At 43.1% G+C, this 23,529-nt stretch overlaps 1 protein-coding gene across 2 annotated transcripts in view; it reads left to right on the forward strand.

Annotated features, from left to right (window-relative positions):
- GLI3 (GLI family zinc finger 3) overlaps window positions 1-23,529 on the forward strand; it is a 323,331-nt gene that overhangs the window by 89,235 nt on the left and 210,567 nt on the right. Inside the window, exons 2-3 of one of the 2 annotated variants that reach the window (XM_055421144.2) lie at window positions 2,229-2,279; window positions 14,815-15,057. In XM_055421144.2, coding sequence (XP_055277119.2) covers window positions 14,868-15,057 — 190 coding nt within the window. In that variant the 5' untranslated portion in view covers window positions 2,229-2,279; window positions 14,815-14,867. The remainder of the gene's footprint in view (window positions 1-2,228; window positions 2,280-14,814; window positions 15,058-23,529) is intronic. The other variant, XM_055421143.2, reaches the window with a different exon arrangement.

Consider the following 23,529-nt stretch of genomic DNA (forward strand, 5'->3'; position numbering starts at 1 on the left):
CTCCTCTACCCTTATTAACAAAAATATTGATACATGCCAGCCTGGGTTGTCCTGCCTTCAAAAACAGATCATTGTGGATTATGTCTGGTTCAGCAGAAGGTACCTTCTCTTGTATTTAAAAAAGGCCCATTGAGTAGCTTGATGTGGGAAATGGCCTCTATCAACTTCAACTGCCAGGAGAGTGTGACACATTTGACCAATATGTACTTACTTGTTTTGTGATTGTTTTGAAAAGAACAGAACTCAAACAACTGCAGACGCACCTCAAGCTGGATAAGGAGACTGATCTTTAATCACACACATCTCAGATTGTATATTTAAAATTCATTATTTAACACTGAGAAAGGAAACAGTCAGGAAATGTTTTCTATTTTTAAGCTAATGAGAAAGGACAAAATCTACCTTTCCTCACTGTATAAATGGTCAGGTTTAGAAGGATAGGGAACTGATTTCATTGCCAACTCACTGACTTGTGACTTTGGGGAGCTGCATTTTTCTAAGCAAGTTTCCTTCATCTGTAAATGAAGGATGATGTTAGTACCCACCTTAAGGTTTGGGAAACTCACTACTAGTGTTTTGAATGGTGCTGCCTTATTGTTGGAGAAGGCAATGGCACCCCACTCCAGTACTCTTGCCTGGAAAATCCCATGGGCGGAGAAGCTTGGTAGGCTACAGTCCATGGGGTCGCTAAGAGTCGGAGACAACTGAGAGACTTCACTTTCACTTTTCACTTTCATGCATTGGAGAAGGAAATGGCAACCTACTCCGGTGCTCTTGCCTGGAGAATCCCAGGGACAGAGGAGCCTGGTGGGCTGCTGTCTATGGGGTCGCACAGAGTCGGACACGACTGATGCGACTTAGCAGCAGCAGCGTTATTGTTGGTATGTATTTCTCAGGTGTGCTTCATCAGTTCACTGATGGGTGTCCCTAAGCTGGCTAAATCAGGGGATGGCACACTTTTTCTGGAAAGGACTAGCTAGTAAATATTTTAGAATTTGCAAGGGCCCCTTGGTCTCTGTCATACCCAACTCTGCTCTTATAAGGAGAAAGCATCCATAGACAATATGAAAAGGAATAACCCTGGCTGGGTTCCCATAAGACTATTCATGGACACAGAAGTTTGAACTTTATGTCCTTTTCATGTGTCATGAAACTTTCCTCTTCTTTTGATTTTTTTTTAGCCTTTGAAAACTGTATAATCCAGTCTTAGTACACTGGCCATACAGAAACAAAACAGGAAGTAGTTTTAAGATGCCAACAGTCACCCTAGGAGAATTTACCTGATCGTTTTTAGTAAATATTGCTCATGGAGAAACAGCACATGGATTTCTTGGGAAGATTCAAGTATCTCAAGTCATTGTAGCAAACCAAGTAGAGCAGAGGTTAATATTTTCTATGCAAATTTTAAGTAGGCATACTTTGTAAATGTTGTTTATGGGCCTGATCCAAGATACATTTAAAAAGCAGGTGAAAGAGATGGCCAGTTAAATTATAGGTCATTAACTTGGATCCTCTTTCTAGTTATGAAGCAGCAATTATTTGCTCCCAAGACATCTAGCCTGGCTCTTGGTGAATGTGCATAGCGGTTTGTTCCCTTACAGTATTTTCTGTATAATCCCATCTTTTCCCCTAGGAATCTGTGAGAAGTTGGGTGGAATAGGTTGGTGATGGCTTATCTTATATCAGGGGAAGCAGCAGCTCAGAGAAATTTCTGTGACTTTGCCTGAAGTTCAACTGATGGAGCAATAGAATCAGCCTTGGAAACTCAGCCACTACCTCCCAACCCACGTGCATCCCACCGTCCTGCTTTGCACGATTATTAAACAGATAATGAGGAAATTAGTGCTGGTACCTGGCATTCATAAATGCCATAATTTATAAAGATCCTTATCATATTTTGTTTAACCCTCAGGAAATGCTGGCAAGTAAGCAGGGCAAGTTTTATTGTCTGCCTGTTAAGTAAGGCAACTGACAATCTGGTATATTTTATAAGTTACTCAGGGTCACACACCGATAAAGCTCTGGAGGCAAGTCTGGTCCTTAGGTTTTCTAACTCTTTTTATTATTCCAAGCTGCCTTATTATATATACGATATGGCAGTTGATGTCATTAATATCCAAACATTAAAAAATAAATTGAAAAAGAAATAACACCCGGCCCTGGTTCCAGCCCCTGGCAGTGATTTTTAAGTAGAGGTTTGTGTTATGAGAATTTTTTTTTGCTTTCAGAATGCTGCGTGTGCCTCCTGTAAAAGGTTGAATTAAATGCTTTTATTTTTGGTAAGTGGCCCATGTAAGTTTATTATTTATTTATTTTGGTACTTTTTGCTCCAGCTCCTTTGCCTAATCGAAGCACTGCTGCATTTTTATTGCATACCTCATCATTAAAAGAAATTGAAAAGACGCTTGTTAGCTTTAATATTGCATGGATGAAAATCTATCTGGCACTTTTAGGAACAGTTACAGTTCCTAATAGTGCATTTTAAGAAGGAGTCTGGTTTTGTTCTTGATTAAGAAAAGAGAGAAGACTTTCTGAAATTTGCTATAATTTGATTATCATCTTTCTTGGGGAGAAGGTCTCTTGCTCACGGGGACCCTGGTTTTATTGACTCGTTCGGCATTCCTTGCCAGCCTGTGGGAGGCGAAGTATGCTCTGGGGCTGCATGAAGGACCTTTGGTTTGTTGGTAAATAACCCAAGCAAAGCTGCTTCCCAAGGCAAGTTTTCCCCTCTTCTTTATAAACCATATGCTTCTTTAACTATTGGACATATGCCCCTTTCCATAAACTACATGCAGCTTAAACTGTTGGAGCTATTGTTAACTTGAACACAAACCAAAGACTCAGATGCCTTCTGGCATGTAAGTCTGTAATACAGTCCCCCCAAAGACGGTGGTAAATATTCCTTTGCATAAATAGCTTTTCAGTATCTGGAGACACTGGATAACGGGTCACTTGATTATAGACTAAAGTATCTTTTCCTGATAGCTTTTATAGGAAGGGGTAGAATAATTTTAACACTGATCATCTTCATCTGTACCTCTAAAGGAATGCCAAGCAAATCAATGTTCAGCTTTCAGGGCCTTTGTAGTAGCCACTTTGCAGGGGTTAATCATCATTTATAATATTGATAGATGAGAAAGTCCTGCTGACTTGGCCTCTTACCTGAAGGATGGCTTGAAGTGGGTGGTTTAGACTTATTAAGCCTCAGGGTATTTACCTGAGTAACTGGGGTGCCAGGACTGCACACCTGGCAGACTGTGAGCAGCCAATGGGATTAATGCCTTTGCACTCGGCATATGACCTGGCTTTCAGTACGAGCTCAGTGAGTGTGAGCAGTAGCCATGGCAGTAACGATCATTTCTAATGCACTTTCCTTTTTAAAATTCTTTAATTTTTTCTAATGCGCTTTTCTTTTGTACCTTTCAGGGGGTGACCTGGAGAAAGCTGGTTTGGCAGGAAGGGACATTAGGGCATGTTAGGAATGTACTTGTTGGAAGGTGCTTGTGTATAGTACAAAATAATTAAAAATAGTCCTATAATTTGAATTGATGCTTTTGAACTGTGGTGTTGGAGAAGACTCTTGAGAGTCCCTTGTACCGCAAGGAGATCCAACCAGTCCATTCTAAGGGAGGTCGATCGTGGGTGTTCATTGGAAGGACTGATGCTGAGGCTGAAACTGCAATACTTTGGCCACCTCATGCGACGAGTTGACTCACTGGAAAAGACTCTGATGCTGGGAAAGGTTGGGGGCGGGAGGAGAAGGGGACGACCGAGAGTGAGATGGCTGGATGGCATCACCGACTCTGTGGACATGAGTTTGAATGAACTCAGGGAGTTGGTGATGGATAGGGAGGCCTGGCGTGCTGTGATTCATGGGGTCGCGGAGAGTCGGACACGACTGAGCGACTGAACTGAACTGAACTGAACTGAATTTGAAGTAAGTGAAATTACATAAAGCCCAATATCATTGTAACGTGTTACTAATATGTGTAAAAATAGCCTAGCAAGCACTTATAGCTTTAAGAGGTGGGATAAATAGTTTAAAATAAGACTACAGGACTACAGGAGATAAAATAAGACTATAGGAGAGAAACTCATGGGATAATTTTTCAATGTAGGTATACTTAATTTGGACTTCTCTAGAGAATTATTGTAAAGGTCATACTTAGGATAAAATTAAAACCAAGAGTAAAAGAAATTAGCTATTTCTACACTCTAAAATTCTTGAGAAATACAGAACCATAAAGGAAAAACATTGCATAGAAATATTTCATGCTCTCTTGGTGCGTTTTTTAAAACTTAAAAAATGTATAGAAATAATTATATATTTGTTTTCCACCTTCCCCTCCTCCAAAAACTTGACTCCTTAAAGAACTTGAAAGCATAGTAGTCAGGTGGGTGAGTGGACTCTGAATTCCATTGCAGGCTCTGCTTCTTTCTAGCTGTGTTTTCTTAGATAAATAAACAGCACTTTTTGTATCTATATAATGAGAAGTGCAAAAGTGTTTACCTCATAGGATTGGCATGTAACACCTTAGAAAAGTACTTAGTGCTCAGTAAAATTTTTTCCTATATTCATTAAAATCCTTGATTCACTGTATTTAAGAACAATATTCCATCCTAAGATAATGGACTTTAATTTTGTTATCTAGTTTGCCGTATTATAAATAACACCGTGATGAATATCCTTGAAAATAAATTGTCTTCTTTTCTAATTTTTTTTCTCTTAAGATACAGCCTGGAAGTGGATTATGGAAGTATTTTAATAGTGACTCGCCCTCCATAAACCCCCCCACTCTCAGTATTACTGCTTTTGCAGTTTTACTGTAATATCCCTCATTGTTTTGGGTACAAGATTTATTGGCAAAGGTGGGTAAGTTCCTTTAGGGTAATAGCTAGTCTGAAGTGTGTATAGCCAAACCTAGTCTGCTGCCTGTTTTTCTGCAGCACATGAACAAAGGATAGCTCTTTACATTTTTAAATATGACATGAAAATTACGTGAAATTCAGATTTCTGTGTTTAGAAGTGAAGCATGGGGACACTGCCATGCCCACTGGTTTACGTCTTGTCTGTGGCCGCTTTCATGCTGCAGCAGGGTTTGGTGATTGTGAAGTTCCCAGACGCATGCTTTAGGTCACTGCTGCTGCTGCTAAGTCACTTCAGTCATGTCCAGCTCTTCTGCGACCGCATGGACTGTAGCCCACCAGCCTCCTCTGTCCATGGGATTCTTCAGGCAAGAATACTGGATTGGGTTGCCATGCCCTCCTCCAGGGTATCTTCCCGACCCAGGGATCGAACCCGTGTCTCTTACATCCCCTTCTTTGGCAGGTGGGTTCTTTATCACTAGTGCCACCTGGGAAGTCTTAGGGCATTGATCAGAATTCACATTTATTTTATATTTCTTGTCACTGAGTAAGGAAGTTCAACAGCCAGATCTTTAAGTAGGAGCTTTAAAGTCTGACTGCCTGGGTCCCAGGCTCTGCCCACCAAGCAGCTGTGTGTCCTGGGTACATAGCCCACCTTCTCTGTGCCATAGTTTCCTCTGGCAAATGCACAGAACAACAGTGTCTAATCAGGGCGCCTAAACAGGTCTAAACAGTGAAGAGTAAAGCAAGACAGGTGAAGTCCTCTCGATCTCGTAGTAAGCAGATGTTAGCTGTATTTCACTGGTATGTGGTTAATGAATTTGAATTGTTCAGATGAAAGAGACCAAAAAAAAAAATTCCTTGTGTTTTGGAAAGGTAGATGAATTTGGTGTTTTATTTGTTTCCTTAATCAATTTTACTGGGACTTCTTGAGTATAAAAATACATTCCCCTGGTATTGTATCTGGAAAGTTAGAAAAAGGGCAAAAGAAAGGTCTGGCTGTATCCTGCTTCCCAGTCTCCTGCAGAGGCTGGATGATTGGTGTCTGCCCTGTCCAGTTGGTCGGAGGAGAGGAGAGCAGCAGGTTACCAAAGCCTCCTGTCTTGTCTGTGACCATCAGCATGGACTTAGGGGGAGATTAGGTTTTGTGACCATTCCTGCTTTTACTCATACTTTCTGAACCACTCCCGCAAAGTGTTTCCCAAAATTTCAGACTTTTGTGGCTAAGTAACTAGAAGTAGACTTAGCTCTATTAAAAGTGTGAAGAGTCAAAATGTGCTATTTTCATTTGGGTTTCTCAAATGCAAGTTTCATAGCTGAGGTCAAAGTGGGCAGTGGCTAGAGGGAGCTTCTGTGGTGGAAACCTGATCCAGGCAGCACCTGGCCTTGCCCAGAGGCTGAGTCAGCAGAGGTGAGCACCCTTGCGCCATCGCTAATCTGGTCCCAGTGGGGGTCGAGCCTCCAACTCCTTTCTGTACAATAATGATATTCTCTTGATATTTAAGTGTACTCTCCAGGAGGATCTGATTCCTGCCGTAGAGTAAGCATGGTCTGTAAAATGTTATTAAAAATACAATACCGCCATATGCTCAGGCTTTCTTATTACCCAGTTTTCTAAAAAACCAAAACCAGGCAACATCAACACACCAGATGAAGCCAGTTAAATTTGTGTTTACCCCCCCCCCACACCAAATTTCAAACACAGAGGAAAATTTAGGAAATGGAACTCTGATGTTAGGGAGGGGATTGGGTGGGTGAGAACCTGGGAACCACCATTCAGAAGTGTGGCCAGCGGAGGCTGTCACACACAGAGATTTCTTTCCGTACTTGCCTTTAAAGGAAGAGCAAGAATTCCCTGGAAGTCCAACAGATAGGACTCTTTGCATCCACTGCAGGAGACACTGGTTTGATCCCTGGTCGTGGAACAAAGATCCCCAAAGTATGGCAGGACCCGGGGCAGGGTAGAGCTCCAGGGCAATAAGCTTGGTCCCGTTGGAGGATGCAGCCACAGCAGCTGTCAGCTTACTTGAGCCTTGTGAGCAGACATTCCACCATGTCTCTTATGATTGTGGGTTGTGGATGTCACTATGGGTGGTTAACTGCTCAGGTTGTAGGTGCAAAGCAAGGAAGAGAGACTCTTCATTCTTTGCTTATAAAAGACTCAAACCGAGTTGTCAAAGAACTCTCTGATACCTAAATGTTCCTGAGACTGTTACTCGCAGATAGGCATAAATGCGCTATTAAGTGGAAGGAAAAAAAATGGGGCCCTCCTGAGAATTTATTGTACTGCCTTTGATGTCACTAATTAACTCACTCTGTGTAAGCAGTGACTAGTAAGTAATAGCAGGCTAATAGAAGAAGCTTCATGACATTTTAGAATTCTTAATGCAAGGAAAGTTCTTCTTGGCTCATGGAAAATTAGGAAGATCTCTGTTTTACAGGATGGCCTGCCGGGGCCCTCAGGGGCCTGTTCTGCTGGTGGTGGTTGTTGTCTTCCTCTTCCCAGGTACAGGTGGGGCTTGGCTACTGCTCTGTCTAAAACTTTGAAAGCTGGTTAGTAAGGTTGGGTGTGTGCTGGCCCAAGGCATAGTGTTAACACCCAGAAGCATCCTTCCCGAGGTGGGCAGGGGTGTGGACCTCTGATTGGTGTGGGTTCAGAGAGATGAGGCAAGAGGATGTAAATCCTATAGGGCATGCCTGGTGAGGCCTCAGACATGAAGCTTTTGGTGTGATCGACCCCTGCTTTTCCAGATGGCAAGGAGCCCTCATTTTTAAAAAGGCAAGAGGCTGCTTGCTCCAGGCCTTGGGAGCTCCCTGCTCCCAGGAACTCACAGCAGTGTCAGATTTGCCCTTCAGTTTATCTAAATTCTTGTCTTACTCTCTCTCCACTCTTTCTATCCCAGGATCCCCTTATAAAGCTGTGTGAAGCTCTGTAAGCTGAGTAGTGGGGAGTAAGGCCAGAAATTGCCTTGGGTTTAGTACTAACCTGTCCTTGGGAGCAAATAGTTTCTAGTGAAGGGCTGGTGGGATACTGGTCAGTCTGGACTATGTTTTGTTCTTTGGCAAAAAGAACTCTAGAAATGTTAAAAAAAAAAAAAACAAAAACCAAACAACAAATTGTACTTCTGCTGCTGGGACGTTTTTGACTTCTCTGCTTTCCCCTTGCGATCTCCTCGTTGATAGGAGGAGGCAGAGAGAGCTAGCTACCCGTTAATTTTTGAGCCCGTGGTCTTTGAGGAAGGATTGCCACTTGAATTTCTCCAAAGCTTCAAATCCCCCAGCCGCCCTCTCTTATAGCAGGCCCTGCAGTCGGTTTAAAGGTTGCAGACAAAGCGGAGAGCTCTCTCCCGGATCCATCTGGGCCACTCCCTCTGTCATCAGTCATTGTCAATGGGAGATGTATGTGTAGCCGCACAAGGGCGATGTCTGACCCCAAGGGCATTGGAAATGTTCTTAGAGAAGGCATTGTTTGCTCCTCCCTTTGGAAGCCAGACTCTAAGATTCCAGGGAGCAGCTTCTGGCTTAGGCATCTCTGCAGTCAGGATGGAAAGGGTCAAGATTCTGCTTCTGAAAACTACAGACACTAACCGCTCCCCTCCCCGCCCCACTTTCTTGGCATAATTCTACAAACCTTGTGAATGTACTTAGCCTCTTCTCTTTCATTTCTGATCTCTCTTTGGGCAGTCTTAGAGAAAATTCTGAAACAAGGAGGCGAAGAGTTGGGTTCCATTGGTTTTTTTATTCAAAGAACATCAGAATGTAAATAACCACAGAAATAAAAGCTGACAAGATGCAACCAATGCATAATAAGAAAACATGAAATAATGCTCTTTCCAAACACAGCCAAGCAATTTCCTGGGGGAAAAGCAGAAAACGATGTTCTGTTTCTTGCTTAGAAGAGAGGAAGGTGGGGCTCCAGGCTTGTGGGAGCACACTAAAACCTGCAGTAACACGCAGATGCCATTGGTCGAGCCTCAACATGAGACAGTATGTGTGTGTGAGTGTGTGTGTGTGTGTGTATACACGCATGCGTGCTGTGTAAGGCATGCGCCTGTCCTCATACCTGTGGGGATAAGCTGCTTCAGGGTACTAAGACCCTGAAGTTGGATGACCCCCCGTGGATTTGACCTGGGGCCCTCTGGGTTTTTCCCAGAAGTGGTTGCTTGTTGATAAAAACTTATTTGGAGAGTATCAAGGATTTGAAAATGTCACATCGTCAAAATGTAATTACTCTCCTCCCTTCCTTTAATTGATGGTCATGGGGGTGGAGGCTGGGATTGCACACAAGCCACAGGTATCATTCGCCAAAGCTGCCTGGGAGCAGACCTCTCCTCATGTTAGCAGGACTTTGTGGCCTGTCGAAGGTGTAATTAGGATTCCTCTTACATCATGTATAAGGGACATGGTTGCATATTTCTGATCAGAAATCTGGCCCTAATGCCTTGTCCTGCTGTAACACCGGGTTCTGGTGAGGAGCAAGTGAGAAGATAAGCGGTCTGTGGCAGAAACGGATTATTTCTTTTCTTTTTTTTTTTTTTTAATTTATTTATTTTTTTTATTTCTAAAAAAGAATTTTATTAAAAAAGCACAAATGCAAAGAAATGAACAGAGGAAAATGTATGCATCGAACCTGGACTGGTCACTTATGATAATATACATGCTACAATTCCATTCTCCCCAATCATTCCACCTTCACCCTCTCCCACAGAGTCCCAAAGACTGTTCTAAATGCCTATGAAGAAAGGGGGTTGACATTCGCTGGTGAGGGGTTAGGAATAGCCCTCCGCGTGTTGATGGAGGCTCACACCTGTGTTTTGATCCATTTGTAGATGACTTGATGATATCATTCAGTTTGGAAATGATGAGGTTTCACAAACTCAGACCTTATTAAACACGGAAATATTATTTTCTTGTTCGAATCCTATTCTGTTCAAAATCTGAGTATCCACTCCTTTTTTTTTCCCTCCTTAACATTTTGTGGCCTCTGCCCCTCCCCCCAGCCGCCCCGCCTTTTGGGCTCACCGAAATTTGAGTGCCACTTTTCTGGGAAAGCCTGATATTCTGACTTCAGTTTTGTAATTTAATGATGGAGAGTTTCCTTAGTAAACCAAATTTAGAGTCCTAGAATGCTTATCTTATATCCAGACCTTGAACATAAAAGGCATTTTATACCCGCAATTGTTCATTTAATGAGCAATTGCAGAGTGCAGGCCGGTTAAGGGATTGAGCTATATGCACTATTATTGCAAGAAGTATTCCGAAATACCAGAAATAGGACGTAAGCTCTGATCAGGGAGACTGCGAGCACAATTACCTTCTTTTCAAATCCTTCTGTGACACTGCGGGAGGAAAAAGGACTTTGAAACTTGAAAGGAAAGAGCTTGCTTTCAACCTCAAAAGCTAGGAGGAAAGGGCTCTGAAATTTGCTCTGAATTCCCAATTCACCATTAGCCTGTTTCTTCCTTTAGCCTCAAGGCATTCTCCGCTTTTTGAAAAGATGTTAAGAAATTCAGTCACAATAGAGAGCCTAGTTCTGAACGTGTTTCACTCGGTCCATTGAGGTCTGGGCTCCAGCCTTTGTGTGGAGTGAATTGAGCTGAGCGGCTAGTTGGTTGCAGAGAGGTGAATGAACAGTCGCTGTGCAGTGGCAAATTCTGGCAAAGAAAGAAGCGCCCCCTCTTCCTTTATTTTCCAATATGCATTCCTGTACAACCCCGCTAGTGGCCATATGTGGCGTCGAGCCTGTTCTTAAGTCAATACGGGGTCCTTGGTTTATTGCAACTCTTGTTAAGTTTGTCTTGTAATTGAAGCTGCTGTTGACCTTGCTTGGGGACCGTTTGTAAAACCGTTTATTTAGCATAAACTGAAATAATAAACCCTCCTTCTCTGGGGCTGATTGTGATAGGGTGACATTAGTTTGATTTAATGATTAGCCAGCCTGACCCTTCTGCTGGAGAGAGTGCCTTGAATAGAGAGAGTTCACTCGGAAGCACTCAGAAAGAATACTAATGAGCTTGTTAAATTTAGCATGGCTCCAACCACTTTTAATTCCTCTAATGGGAGCAAGCATTGCCTGGGAGAGGGAGAGGGCCAGGGTGCGGGGAGGCAGGGAGACACCGAGAATGTTCCTAGCAGGTCTGCACTGCTAGAGAAAGCCCAGAAGAAAGAGAAGTTTGCAGAAAGTAGCTAGCCAGAGCTGGGGACTGAGTTGTAAGTATCTGTCTGTTCGCTTTCGCTCTGTGTCTTCTGTGTCTTGGGGGGAAGACAGGCGTGATGCTTTTAAAACGGTATTGCAGGGGACGGCTTAAAATCCACGTTCATTTCAAAGAGGTGCGCACTTGTACCACGAGATCCTCAACCCACTGATTTGATCAGGGGAACAGGAAGTGTTCCTGGTTGGTGATGCGGTGCAGGGTTTTACCTTTCCATGGGAACAGTCATCTGAAACTTTTCTGTCCAGTCCAATGCAAAAGAGCACTTGTGTCCTGGGTCTCCAGGAGAAGTCAATCAAGAGTTTGAACAAATGCACAGGTGTGTGTGTGTGTGTGTGTGTGTGTGTTGAGTCCTGCTTCTCAGCACATGATGACTTTCTGGAAACCTTCCCTGTAAATGGTCTAAGCAATGCTTGGCAATGAAGCCGCTCTTGAGTTGTGAGAGTTTATGGCACCAAGTGCGTCTGATACAATGTGGGTTGCCTTTGGATAAGTTTGGGAAAACCTGGGACAGCTTCTGAAATGCAATGTGGGGGCAGCCCTCCATGCAGTGGGTGGGAATTCCCTAATTTCCACTGGAGCACAGATCTGCAGAAGGTAGGGGATCCAAAGTGGTGATGACAGGTTTGAAAACAGTTTTTCTCCTGAAGCTTTTTAGAGACTTGCATGTCTCAGTCTGACCCTCTGAGCCTGCAGCTGCTGAACCGAGAGAGGCACGAACAAGTCGCTCTGTGTTTGGCTGTTCAAGTCCACTGGCAGATGCTTCTGGAAGACTGGGCTGTTTGCTTACATTTTTGCAGCCGACTTCTGCTTGTTGCCATGGTGGACAGTATGTTTCTGTCAATAATTTGGCCTGGCGTAGCCTGTCTGCACTGACTCTCCAACTTTATTGAACAACTCAGCTCGACTGAGCAAGGTTAGACAGCTCTCGTCTTTTTGGCTTGCTAGAGTGGTTGCTAAATTTATAAGAGCAGGCAGAAATATGGCTTGGAAAGTTTCCCTTTCACTGTAGAGAACATGCTTTCAAGCCTCATAGCTGTTTGTATTCTGGGGGTGTGTACTGTCAAGGTTTCATCCTGAATGCCCCTCAGAATCAACTCAGTATAGGAGATGAACTTCAGGAAATAATCACCTGCTGGAATTTTCTGGAGAGGGAGAGTAGGTGAAAATGTGGGAGTCTTGATTCGTTTAAGAGTAAGTCTGATGAAAGTTTCCACATGAAAAAAATCCTGGCCTGTGTTTTACTAAGAGAATTAGTTCATTTTTTCATATTAAGTGTTTGAACTTTGCTGATTTCTTGTTCTAATTTGATATTCACGCATATTGTGTTAACTCTCATGAAGAAATTAATTTTTAGCTAAAAAGACCCTCCCGTTTCTACTCACGCGCCTCCCCCTAACTGCTTCTTTCTCCTACGAGGTGGGGGAGAAGGTGGGAGGGCTGTGATTAGTCCATGCCCATTATTCAGTTATTCGTGAAGTTGGATACACATGCTTGTCCGTAAAGACTTCATGTCTAAGAAACTCACTCTTGTAGGGATGCAGTTTTAAGAGAAGAAAAGTTAATTTCTTCTAGGAAGATTAAGTCAAGGGAATCCTGTTTTAAACTTGGAACAGATTAGTAGGGCTTGGTTATTCATCTTTCCCAGAGAATGCTAATTGCATGTCACAGTCCCTCTTGGTATGAGCTGCCTGGCTTTCCAAATGCAGGTCCATTCTGCAGAACTTACACCTTAGAGCAAAGTTGAAATTGGAAGTTGTGCACGCACGCCTTAGTGGAAAATATGACTTTGGCCATGGTGGGAATTTTTATAAACCAGCTATGAGTTTTGAGTGTTTTTGACATCCTTCTGTCTTTACATCACTGAAAACCTTCATTCTGCAGCCTGCAACTTTACTGCTAATGAAGTTTGAGTGTGGATTAGCGCCTCCAAGTATTAGCAAGAGACATTAAAATGTAGGATTTTTTGTTGTTGTTGTTTTTGTAGTTTGTTTTTAAACTAGCAAAAACATGGTTGGAATTGCTTTTGTAAAGATCAATGTGTGAAAATGTGACCATTTTCTTTTTTAGTAGTTACTTGATAGATTAAACTCATAATTTATCCCATCATTACAAGATTTGAGGGTGGAGATCTGCACAAAATAATGCTAAAATAATGTTTCACAGTTACCCAGCAGTAGTCAGCAAAATCACTGTTAAGTCCAGAACATACCTCATTGCCTATTTGGTTTTGAAAGTCATTTGCTAGGCTAAAAAAAAAAAAGAAACATACACTGCTTATTTCTTCAGGTCCCAAACATAGGCAGGAAAATGAGAATTGCTACTGGCTTTAGGTAGTTCAAATTATTAGTCATCACAAAAGAATTGTTGTTACTTGAGTTTGTATTTTCACACTAGTTCATGTTCATAGCTATTCTTCTAAATTTGTCAAAAGAGCTTTGAAATTGCTAAAGCATACTTTTTTCTGTTTTTTTTTTTTTAAGAGAAGTTTAAGAGAGTATGTCTACTCAGCTAGACATATCTCTGTTTTTTTGGATATTTTGAAGAGAAGCTTGTGTGTAAAGATTAGATGAGTTCAAGATCTGTTCAACTAAATAGTACAACAGTATTATTATTTATACCCACTTATAGTTTTTTTGTTTTGTTTTGTTTTTAGGATCAGGAATGAGAAACCGCTTTCAAATGAGCTGTCTAAGCAGTGTCCTAACAGCTTTGTTTCCATCAGCACTTATCTGCCAGAGCACAGTCTGTGGATTAAACACAGAGCTTGTTTGGACATAATTGAGAGTGCGTGTATGGTTCTTACAGATGAATTGGTCCACTGGTTGTGGGTTCTGATCGCCAGTTTGGTTTGATTTTATGCCACGGGTGTTTGATCTGCTGTTATTGGAAAGGCCATCCAGTCAAATTTGCAGAGAACCATAGTGGACAGATGGAAAGTTCTTACAGATGAAAGGGAACAGAAGTATGAGGGAGCTTGAATTTCATCAAGACGTTTCTTACATGTTTGAAACGATGTCTGGAGCCCACCAGAGTGTGGATGTAGATCAGTGTAACTGACGCCCTCCACACCCACATTCTGTCCCCATTTTCCTTTTAGCTCTCAGCTCTGTTCTGTGGGCCGAAGCAGGAAGTGTCCTGTAAGGGGCACTGTAGGTTTTCACGATTGCCAACTTTATCCCTTGGAACCAGCGGGTTTTCTGTCCCATGTCTGGCACTGTTTCATCTCTCAGTGGATCACACATCTGACTTAAAAATAAAATCACAAGGACAAGTTTTGCTTTCTAACAGGTCCTCCTCCGAGGAACAGGGGTCCCTTGCCTCCTGGATCACTGGTGGCCTGGCTTCATCAGTCCAGGAGAAGCTGGCAATCCACAGCCTTAGTCTGGCAAAATCTCCAACTCCTCAGGCCCCGCAGGGATACTGGCAGGTCCCTGATGGGAAACCTCACTGGCATATTCGGCTGGAAGCCGGAGATGAGAATTTGCTGACCTCTCAATTTAATAGGCTCATTTCCTGCTCCCCTTCCTCCTTCGATTTGTATCTTGGACCCTCATTCATAAACAGTTTTGGCTTGAGACCCTTCAGTCATGGCTAGCTTTCACAGTTGCCAAGAATGAGAAGTAGGCTTCTTTTGTAGGCGGGGAGATGGATGGACGGGGAGCCCCAGCTGATGATGGTTTTTGAATATCTCCTCAAAGTGCTCACAGAGTTTTCATTTCCCTTCTGTCTTCAGAGGATGAAAGTCCTGGACAGACCTATCACAGAGAGAGAAGAAACGCAGTCACTATGCAGCCACAGATTGCCCCGGGGCTCAGCAAGATCAGCGAGGAGCCTTCAACATCCAGCGACGAGAGGGCCTCTCTGATCAAGAAGGAGATCCATGGGTCCCTGCCCCACCTGGCCGAGCCCTCTGTCCCCTACCGCGGGGCTGTGTTTGCCATGGACCCCAGGAATGGCTACATGGAGCCTCACTATCGTAAGTTGTCCCCATTCCGTGGCACTTGCTGCGGGAGCCACGGCAGGCAGTGTGTGTGTGCATGTGCGCTTAAAGAGTTACTTGTCTTGTACTATTTTATGCAGATGTTTAATTTACTGTCTACTTTGCTTCTTAACTTCTCCCACATCCTGTTCCTTCTTTTTAGGGAAACCATTTCTTTCCATCTCTAAGCAACTTGTACCTCAGGGGCTGGGGGGTGGCTGTCAGGAAGGTGTCCGTCTGTGGCTAATCCACATGGACCTTTCCTGGGAACTGAAACCAGATTTTCTCCACCCAAGTAGATCCTCCTGGAGGAAAATCCATTGAGGAGGGGGGGTTATTAAATTGGGAGGCACTAGCAGATGTCTTTAATGGCAGATATTCCCCTTGTTAATATATATATTTTTTGCTTTATTGTTGAGGAACAAACAAACCTCTTTTAACCAACCAGGGCCAAATTCCTTCCTGTGGAAGATTTTTCTGTGTATTCTACTTTCTTCTGGAATTCTCAGACCGGAGACCTCGTAAGCGCCTCTTCTCGCACTCAGAAAGTTTAAGAAATGAACTGGGATAGTGAACACACCCACGGAATGGTTGTCGAATGCAAAAGAAACTATATAAGGGTTGAGCTTGTTTCCGGCCTGGTTCTAGTTAAAATATATAATTCGATGGTGGAGTAATGAAGTTCATATTGAGATGCCCAAGCGTGCAGCTCTTGATTACAGATTTATCACCTTGCCAGGATACAGACCTGCTGTTTAACCTTCCCGGCTCCAATTCCAGATGATCCATCGTGTGCCACAGAGGGGGACTGGTTTGTGTTTTCCTTTTTCCACATCATTCAGAAATTTTAGTGTTTTAAGGCAAAAGGTCATTAGCCAGATGACTGATGAGTGAGGACAGCTGATTAGTGCATGTTTTTTGGTTCAAGAAAGTGCCCAGGATAAAAGCTAATTTCATCCCTTCATTAGTTGGCTTGAAGCAGAGGGGAATGTTCCCTCATCAGGGCACAGATCAAAGCGCTTCACACAACCTTAAGTCTAAGCAACTGCTCCCCCCTCCTCCCCAACCAGATTATATTGTTGGTAAAGATGGAAGATACATTACTTTTTTTCAGTGGAGGGAGAATTTTTATTTTAAGTGGTCAGAGACATAGAGGAAAAGATTCGATGGCTTCTTGTTAGTTTTTCAGAAAGCCTGCAATTTTTCTGTTTAAAAAGTGCTTCTCAGCCCTATGGCTACAGTTGTTAACTTCTACGGTTACAGAAATGAGGAGATGTAGTGTGTGTGTTCATCTTCTTTCCTTGTTAGAGGTTTATTTCGTTTTATTTTTCCTTTATTTTTGGAATGAAAGTTTACCATAGGGTTTTTCTGGAAGCCCATGTCTGAGTTTTCTACATTGTATTTTTGTGGCTGGGTCTCTATTAGATCTCATCCATGCAGAAAATATGAGGGACTCTACATACTCCCTACCTATATTAATATTCCCCGAGAGTATGCTTACTTTTGAAAAAGGATAAAGTCTAGATTATCAGCCATACATGCCCTGCATTGTTTGTGCCCTTGGATGGGAACACAAACTTGCCCTGTTTCATATTTATGTTTTGTTTTTCATTCCAGATGCCCACTAATTAGTGAATAGTTAATTGCTCAGGACAGCTGAGCGAAGTAGGCAGATGACCGTTAACTTTCTCTGTGCCGTTCAACGTGCAGCTTGCTCTCGGCCCGTTTGTTCTAACGGTTTGCCCATTGAGTCCTCTCCTCATCCTTTGAGGGGCTGGGATCTCCTCACACCTGGGACCCTTGTCCCTGCTCAGTGGTCCTTGTGTGTGACCCCCTTCTGCAACCTCCAGTGGAAGTATGAACTAGCACAGGGCTCTGGAAAACTCTTGATGGCTCTTGGAACCATTGCTTGTCACTCTGTTGAAGAGACATCGCACCTGTAGGTTGGTTGTGCTTCAGCTTTTCCCATGGTATTTTTCAAACCATTATGAAATCATTGGGTAATTTACAAGTGAGGTAGGTTGTCTATCACCAAATGGTAAATGTTTTTCTGCCCCACCATTCCAAGGTACTCACTCAGTTGGGCATGAATAAATGCTATCGTTACATCCATCATATGGACGTGGAGTCCTGGAGATTGGCTCAGCAACCAGGGCACTCATGTTCCAGCCTTGCAACCTATTGATCCTGTGACTGTTGCCAAGTGGGCTTGTCCTCTCAGATCCCTCCGAGGATCCCTTCTCAGCTCTTGAATGGGAGTGATGTGAGACTGCCAGCCCCACAGCGTCCTTGTGATAATTAAGTGAGACAGTGTCAATAAAATACCAATATTTTGTACAATCTCTGGCTCATGGTGAATGCATCTGAATCATTAGGGATTCTCTCTATTCTCTGCCTCATTTTCCTTCTGCTTCTTCCTCTTCTTCCTATTCCATCTTTGTCATCATGAGCAGCAGCAGTGTCGTCCCCACCACCATCTGTATGTGATAAGTTTACTCTCCAAACCAAGGTGTCTTGTTAGAATTGCAGTTGTTCGGTTCGGTGTAGACTGGCCTTTCTCTGTCCGACCTGCCTTTCTGAGTCCCCAAGGTCAATATCTTTCTAAACACAGATTAGAGATGGAATGAATTGTAAAAAAAAATCTTTCCTTAGGGAAAGCGTGTGGGGTTAGCACAGGGTGCCGCAGTCTTTTAATCAGAAGTCTTTCTCGCTGAATCTTAAAGGATGGACAGTCATTTTTTCCTATTTGAGGAGCAGAGAAATTTTAAACCTTTTACATGAGTTGCAGTAGTTTTAACATTTAAAATTCCTAACAGAAAGTGTTTTATATAACAAATATAAGCTTAATGCCTGTGGAAAAGTGAAAGGTATAGTATTTAGGTATTCATGGTAAATGACTGAAAGGTATCCTAAACTAAATCTCCAAGAAGTCAGTAGGACGTGACTCTATTTTTTCTAGAACCCAGTTGGATTATTTAATCTTCTACTGGTATAATGAGTGCTTTTTTAGGTACTTTGTAATAATACTTATCTGACATGGATTTAAATTATCCAGGTAAATGACAGATGGGAAGCTGAAATTGACACATCTTCCAAGAATCTTTTAGCGTGTGAGAAAAGTGCCCTCTTTTTCAAATGCAATGTAAAAGTTTGGCCAAGTTTCTTTCCCTTGTCTCTATCAGCAGCCTTGTCAAGCACACAAACTGATTGTGGACCTTCAGTAGCTAAAGGTTCAGAGAAATCTTTTTAGGTCAGTCCCTTTTCCCTTGAGTCGTCTGCCAGCCCCACTAGACCCTTGGAGGGAAAGATTTCTCTAATCCAGTGTAGCTGGGTTTGTGAACTCTCACAGTAATTCCTGCGTTTCTCTGTGGTTGGAAAACGCAGACGTTCCAAGATGCCTAATTTGTGCTTCTATATATACTAACTTTGTATTTCTAACGTGTGGGCAGGCTTCCTGTAAGATCGGAAAAAGGAAAATCGTTTTTCCCCTCAGAAGGACATCTGTAAAATTTTTATTGCATAAGGCTCTGTTATACTTGGGTAGGCAATGTTGCATCTTCACAAATTGCACTTAGGCGGGATTCAGAGTATTTTGGATTTTGTGGGTTTGACTTTTAGAAAAAAGAAAAAGAGAAAACCCCAGGATAGCGGGCACTTCAAACATTTGCAACATGTGTTTGGAATAAAATCCTCACGGGGGGACCGGGGGCTTTCTCTCGCCAAGGGTAGCTGTGGAAGTGGTGTATATCAAGGCAAGAAAGTAGATGTTCCAGCCGCATGGCTCAGACCTGGGGTGGTGCTGACAGGCTGGCTGCTGTGGGATCACTTGTGCTTTATAATTGGATAGGGCATGGGAGGGACCAGATTTGGGGAATCTGACCTGCTTGTCCTGGAGTCAGGATGACGACCCCCATCTCCAGCCCAAAGATTTCTCAGTAAAGATTTTATTCTGCTCCTGCTTCATCTGCAGCCAGATATGCCAAACCACCATCATTCCCTGCTTTCACTTACCACCGTACATTTCTTCTTTTATAAACTGACAAGGCAGGTGACATAATAGTTAAAGCATTCCTGTACCCTGGCCGACACTTAACTTTTATTCGCTTCCCTGTTACAGAAAACATGTGTTGCATTGTCTTCTGGACTGTGGAGTGCAGTTTTTTAACTATCCCTGCTGGGCTCTTGGTGGGGAGTTTCTTGGAATCACCATCATGTCATACAGGTCCCCTGCTGGTTTTGTTACGGTGGGGAGGGTTTAGAAAGATGCCCCCTTTTCTAAAATTTCAGGTCTCTTTTCCAGTTTTGTAGTTATGTGAAGACTGCTTTCTTTATGCCCCCAACTGCTCCCAAGCAGTTATTCCTCCTGGAAACTATGATTCATTCCTCCATGTAAATGCTTTGATTGAAAACATACCGCTGGTATTCTTCCTTATGTTTCCCAGCTCAGATGACAGAACTATTAGTTGCTAATTAGCAAAAACCTGAGGAATTAGCTTAAAGAAAAGAAACTGAATTTTTAATTGGCTAGCATTTATCTTCTGCAGAAAGCTGATGTGCTGAGCCCACTTGCATTCTTGTGTGCTAGAAAAAAAAAAGGCACGGAAGATATTTTTTCTACCTGTCTGTCTTTATGTTAGGTGACTTTCGACACCCTTTAGAAATCCATCTTCTAAGTGAGGAGAAGGGAAGAGGTGTATTTTACATATTTAATAGACGCACCTGCTCACTTTTCTTTTACTCTCGGAGTGTCATCTGGAGGCTGTGAAAGACAAAGATGCCTACGAGGCACAAATGAACAGTTTGGTGTTGACCAAACTGCAGAGACAGTGACAGCTCCCCGGGTGCACAGTTCTGTTCTCATCCAGGCTGTCGTTTCCATCTTTGGAGAAGAGTTGAGAAACCAATCAGGAGTGTTGTGATTGTTCCTCCCTCCCTACCTCCCTCCCCCCCCACTGAAAACTGGAGGGTTTCACCAGAAAGACTGATGTTGGGTCCTAGTCTGGGGGCTTTTCTGAATGTCTTGCATCTTGAGCTAGTTGACTTGAATCATGGGAGGACCTCGAGTGGGAAGATGCAGATAAGTCTGGGAAGCTTTGCAAAACTTGTTTGCGAGCTTAAGAAAAGCTCCCTGCTTATTCCTGTCCTTCTCTTAGAAATTCAGTATAATGATCCAAGGTTTCTTTCAGCAGCTTGGAGGTAAATGTTTTAAGACCAGAAATAGTGAGCCCATGTCTACAGACTTTTTTTAAATAGAGCTGCACTGCAAGCAACCCTGCAGAAAGTGGTGGAAATTTTGGAATCATTTTTAGGAGGCTCCCCACTGAATCTTTGACATGACTGTGACTCTACGCATGAGTCTTGGGAAACAGTGAGTGAGACTGGAACTCGATGGGAAGAGAAGCCCTGTGACCTTTGGAGAAAGAGCTATTGATTTTATCCATTGAATTTAGGGGACATACTTATTATCAGGGAGAAGCTTGAAGCCCATTCCTCTAGGAGAGGAATAGAAAGGAAAGGCAAAGGGAGACCATGTTCTAGAGAGAACCAGTTGGCTTATTGGTGTTCTGGCCTGGCCCTCTCTCTCTGTTGCCCTAACAGTGCCCCCTGCGGGCAAGTCTGGCTCCCTTGGCCCACTGCTCAGGCCGCCCTGCTCAGGCTGTTGTCCTCCCAGAATAATTCTTACCTGTTCTCCTCACCTTCCAGTGCTATGCAGTCTTCACTCTAATGATGCACTTCCTTTGAAAAGCTTCCTTAAGTCCCATCTCACAAGGATCTTTTCCTACCCCACACCCCTAGTCCATGTGTAAGACCCTGAAACGCATCACAGTGTGGGTTGTCTGTGTATTTTGGCCTGATCTTCTTTAGAATAAGGTGATGTCTGGGGCAGTGCTTTGTTCTTCTATCCACCAGAGTTCCTAGGCAGGACCGAGAGGGCTTATTAATGCAGAGAAGGGGTGAGCTGTTCATTGCTTGGCCTGTCAACACTGGAGATGAAGTTGATCCAGAGCTTGATGGTCAGAGGTAGCTCCTTGGCAAACAGAAGAAATGGAAGCTTTTGCTTCCATTTTGTAATTTACTCATTATAATCAACCTCGGATTCAAACGTACTACCCGCCCCCCCCCCCATCCCGCAGTCCTCTCTGAACATAGGCAAGGTTTAAAGTGTTTATGACACATTAATTCATTTATAAGTTGTTCATTTGCAAAACAGCAAGAGTATTTGCTTCCACATACCTGCAGCACATTTAGAACTGCCAGGATGCTCAGATAACGTGTGTTGTGGCTCTTTGGAGGAAATTGACACTTTACTCAGAGTTGGATGAGGACCAATTCATCTTAAACACCATGGGATCTGCATAGGAGATCTCCTGTGTATTTTGAAGTCCATCTAAAAATCAAACAGGTAGGTATTCTTCCTGAGCTTAAGGTGAGCATGGCATTTGTTTTGCCCTTTAATAAATTTCAGTGATCTCGCTTATCTTCAGTAACCTCTAAGGCAATTCACAGTTTCAGTAACATCTTTCCAACTTATTAGCGTGGAAGTATGTGTGTAATTCCTGGTAATGGGATCCTCCATCGACAAATTGATTGGGATCATGAATCCCATTGTTTAAATATTCCATGGAATTACGTTCCTTTTCTAATTTGGCTACCCACCCAACACCCAGCACAAGTGGCAGTATTCTTAGTTGCTTATAGTTTCTTTTCCTCCTCCGTCGCTCCCTCCTTCCTTGAGAAAAAGCACGAGAAACACAGAAACTCCTGCCATTTCATAGCCATCTGCTCACAGCTTCCTAGCCCGTTTTCTAACAGAGGCAACATTATCCTTGGCCCCCTCCTCCTTTTTCTTGTATAATTAAAGAATGTTACCTTTGATGTCTCTTGAAAGCTGCATCTCCTGCTCTGCTTTAGCTTTCTTGATCTTGTACCTATAAATTTGTGCTGTATCTTCATCTCACTTAGTAAAAGGGCTGGGTTTTCCTTTGTGCCTTGCAGTTTGCTTTAATATGGGGTTGCCGATCTGGCATTTTATGGCTCTGTCCTTCTTATGTTCTGATAGAGTTTGTATTCTTGTGGAACTCTTTGAAAAGTATCCAACTTTCAATCCTTTGAGCTTTTACATGTGGGTCCATACTTTGGGTCTCTCCTACAACGCATTGTTTTCGTTTTCCTAATATCTTCCCTTCTTTGGAAGGGGGGCGTGTCTCCTGGCTTTTTATCAGCCCAAGTTTTTGATGTTTCTTCCTGTTAGAACAAAATGAAGAAAGTTCTGGACTCATTTAACTGTTTGTGTTTTTGGATCACCTGTCAGTCATTTGCTAGTTAATCATGCTTACCAAATGTCTCTTAAGTGCTAACCTGTGTTGGACAGAAAGAACAAGGTCGTTGCTTCCGTGGAGCTTTAGGCCAGTGGGACAATAAAACAAGTAGATAAGCCGTTGCCAAAAGTTGGTATAAAGGATGTATCATAAAAGATAGATGCAGAGTCCCTGAGTAGAAAACATATCTCACCCAGACTTGATGAGTTGGGAAGGCTTCCTGGAGAAAGTTATACCTGAATAAATACTTGTGGTAGAGGTAGAGAGACATTTGTGAAGGTGTAGAGGCCAAAGGAAAACCTGACACTCATGAGGACCTGAGAACTCAGGGGCTGGGGAGTGGAGCTATCGTCAGAGAGTGACAGGAGACAGGCTGTAGAAGTGCAAGCCGGCAGGCTTCCTAGAAGCTGATCTTCTGCTGCATGAGTCCAGGGCAAGCCCTAAGACTCATTTCATGGCTTTTGCATATTTAAGCAAATCTTTGGGTAACTGTGTTTCCCATCACCAGCCCAGAATTTGTCCCGGATTTAATTCACTTCCTCCTTCTGATTTGCCTATGTGCAGTTCCATCCTCAGACCCTCCTGACTTCTTTGGCTGACTCCTCGTCCTGTGGTCCTCAAGGACATGCTACTGCTTCCCCTGTGCCGTGTGTTAAATTTTCTTTCAAAGACAACAAAGTCATATCTACTTATTCTTTAACTGCTGAGCTTTTCTGTATTAGATAACTCTCATAATCACAGCATCTTGGTCTCAAAGTACAAACCCCAAACACTGGGAAATAAGTGCAACTTCATTGCCAATGAATTAAGAATGCTCTGTATCAAGACATGTTTTAACTTCAGAATATAAGATCCACAATAAAAAATTTAAAAACCTGGAGTTTTACTTTATTGAAAAACTCAAATCCTCTTGACATCAGTGGAGCCAGAGGTATTGTGCAAAGGGCCCACGGCGAGGTTGGGGAGAGGGCCCAGGAATAACAAAGTGAAATTCATCTGGGAAATCCAGTAGCTAATGCCACTAGGAGAAAATGAGAACAAAGACTTCCAGAAGTGGGATAAGCCCGCAATCCAGCCTGGACAGAAAGAGTCTTAAGGGAGATGGGGGGCGGGGCGGTACTCAGGAGGAGGAGCCGAGTCCTCTCTGTGG

Source organism: Moschus berezovskii, chromosome 3 (genome assembly GCF_049115385.1).
Source record: "Moschus berezovskii isolate FMDL1 chromosome 3, NW_MosBer_1.0, whole genome shotgun sequence".
Taxonomy (NCBI): domain Eukaryota; kingdom Metazoa; phylum Chordata; class Mammalia; order Artiodactyla; family Moschidae; genus Moschus; species Moschus berezovskii.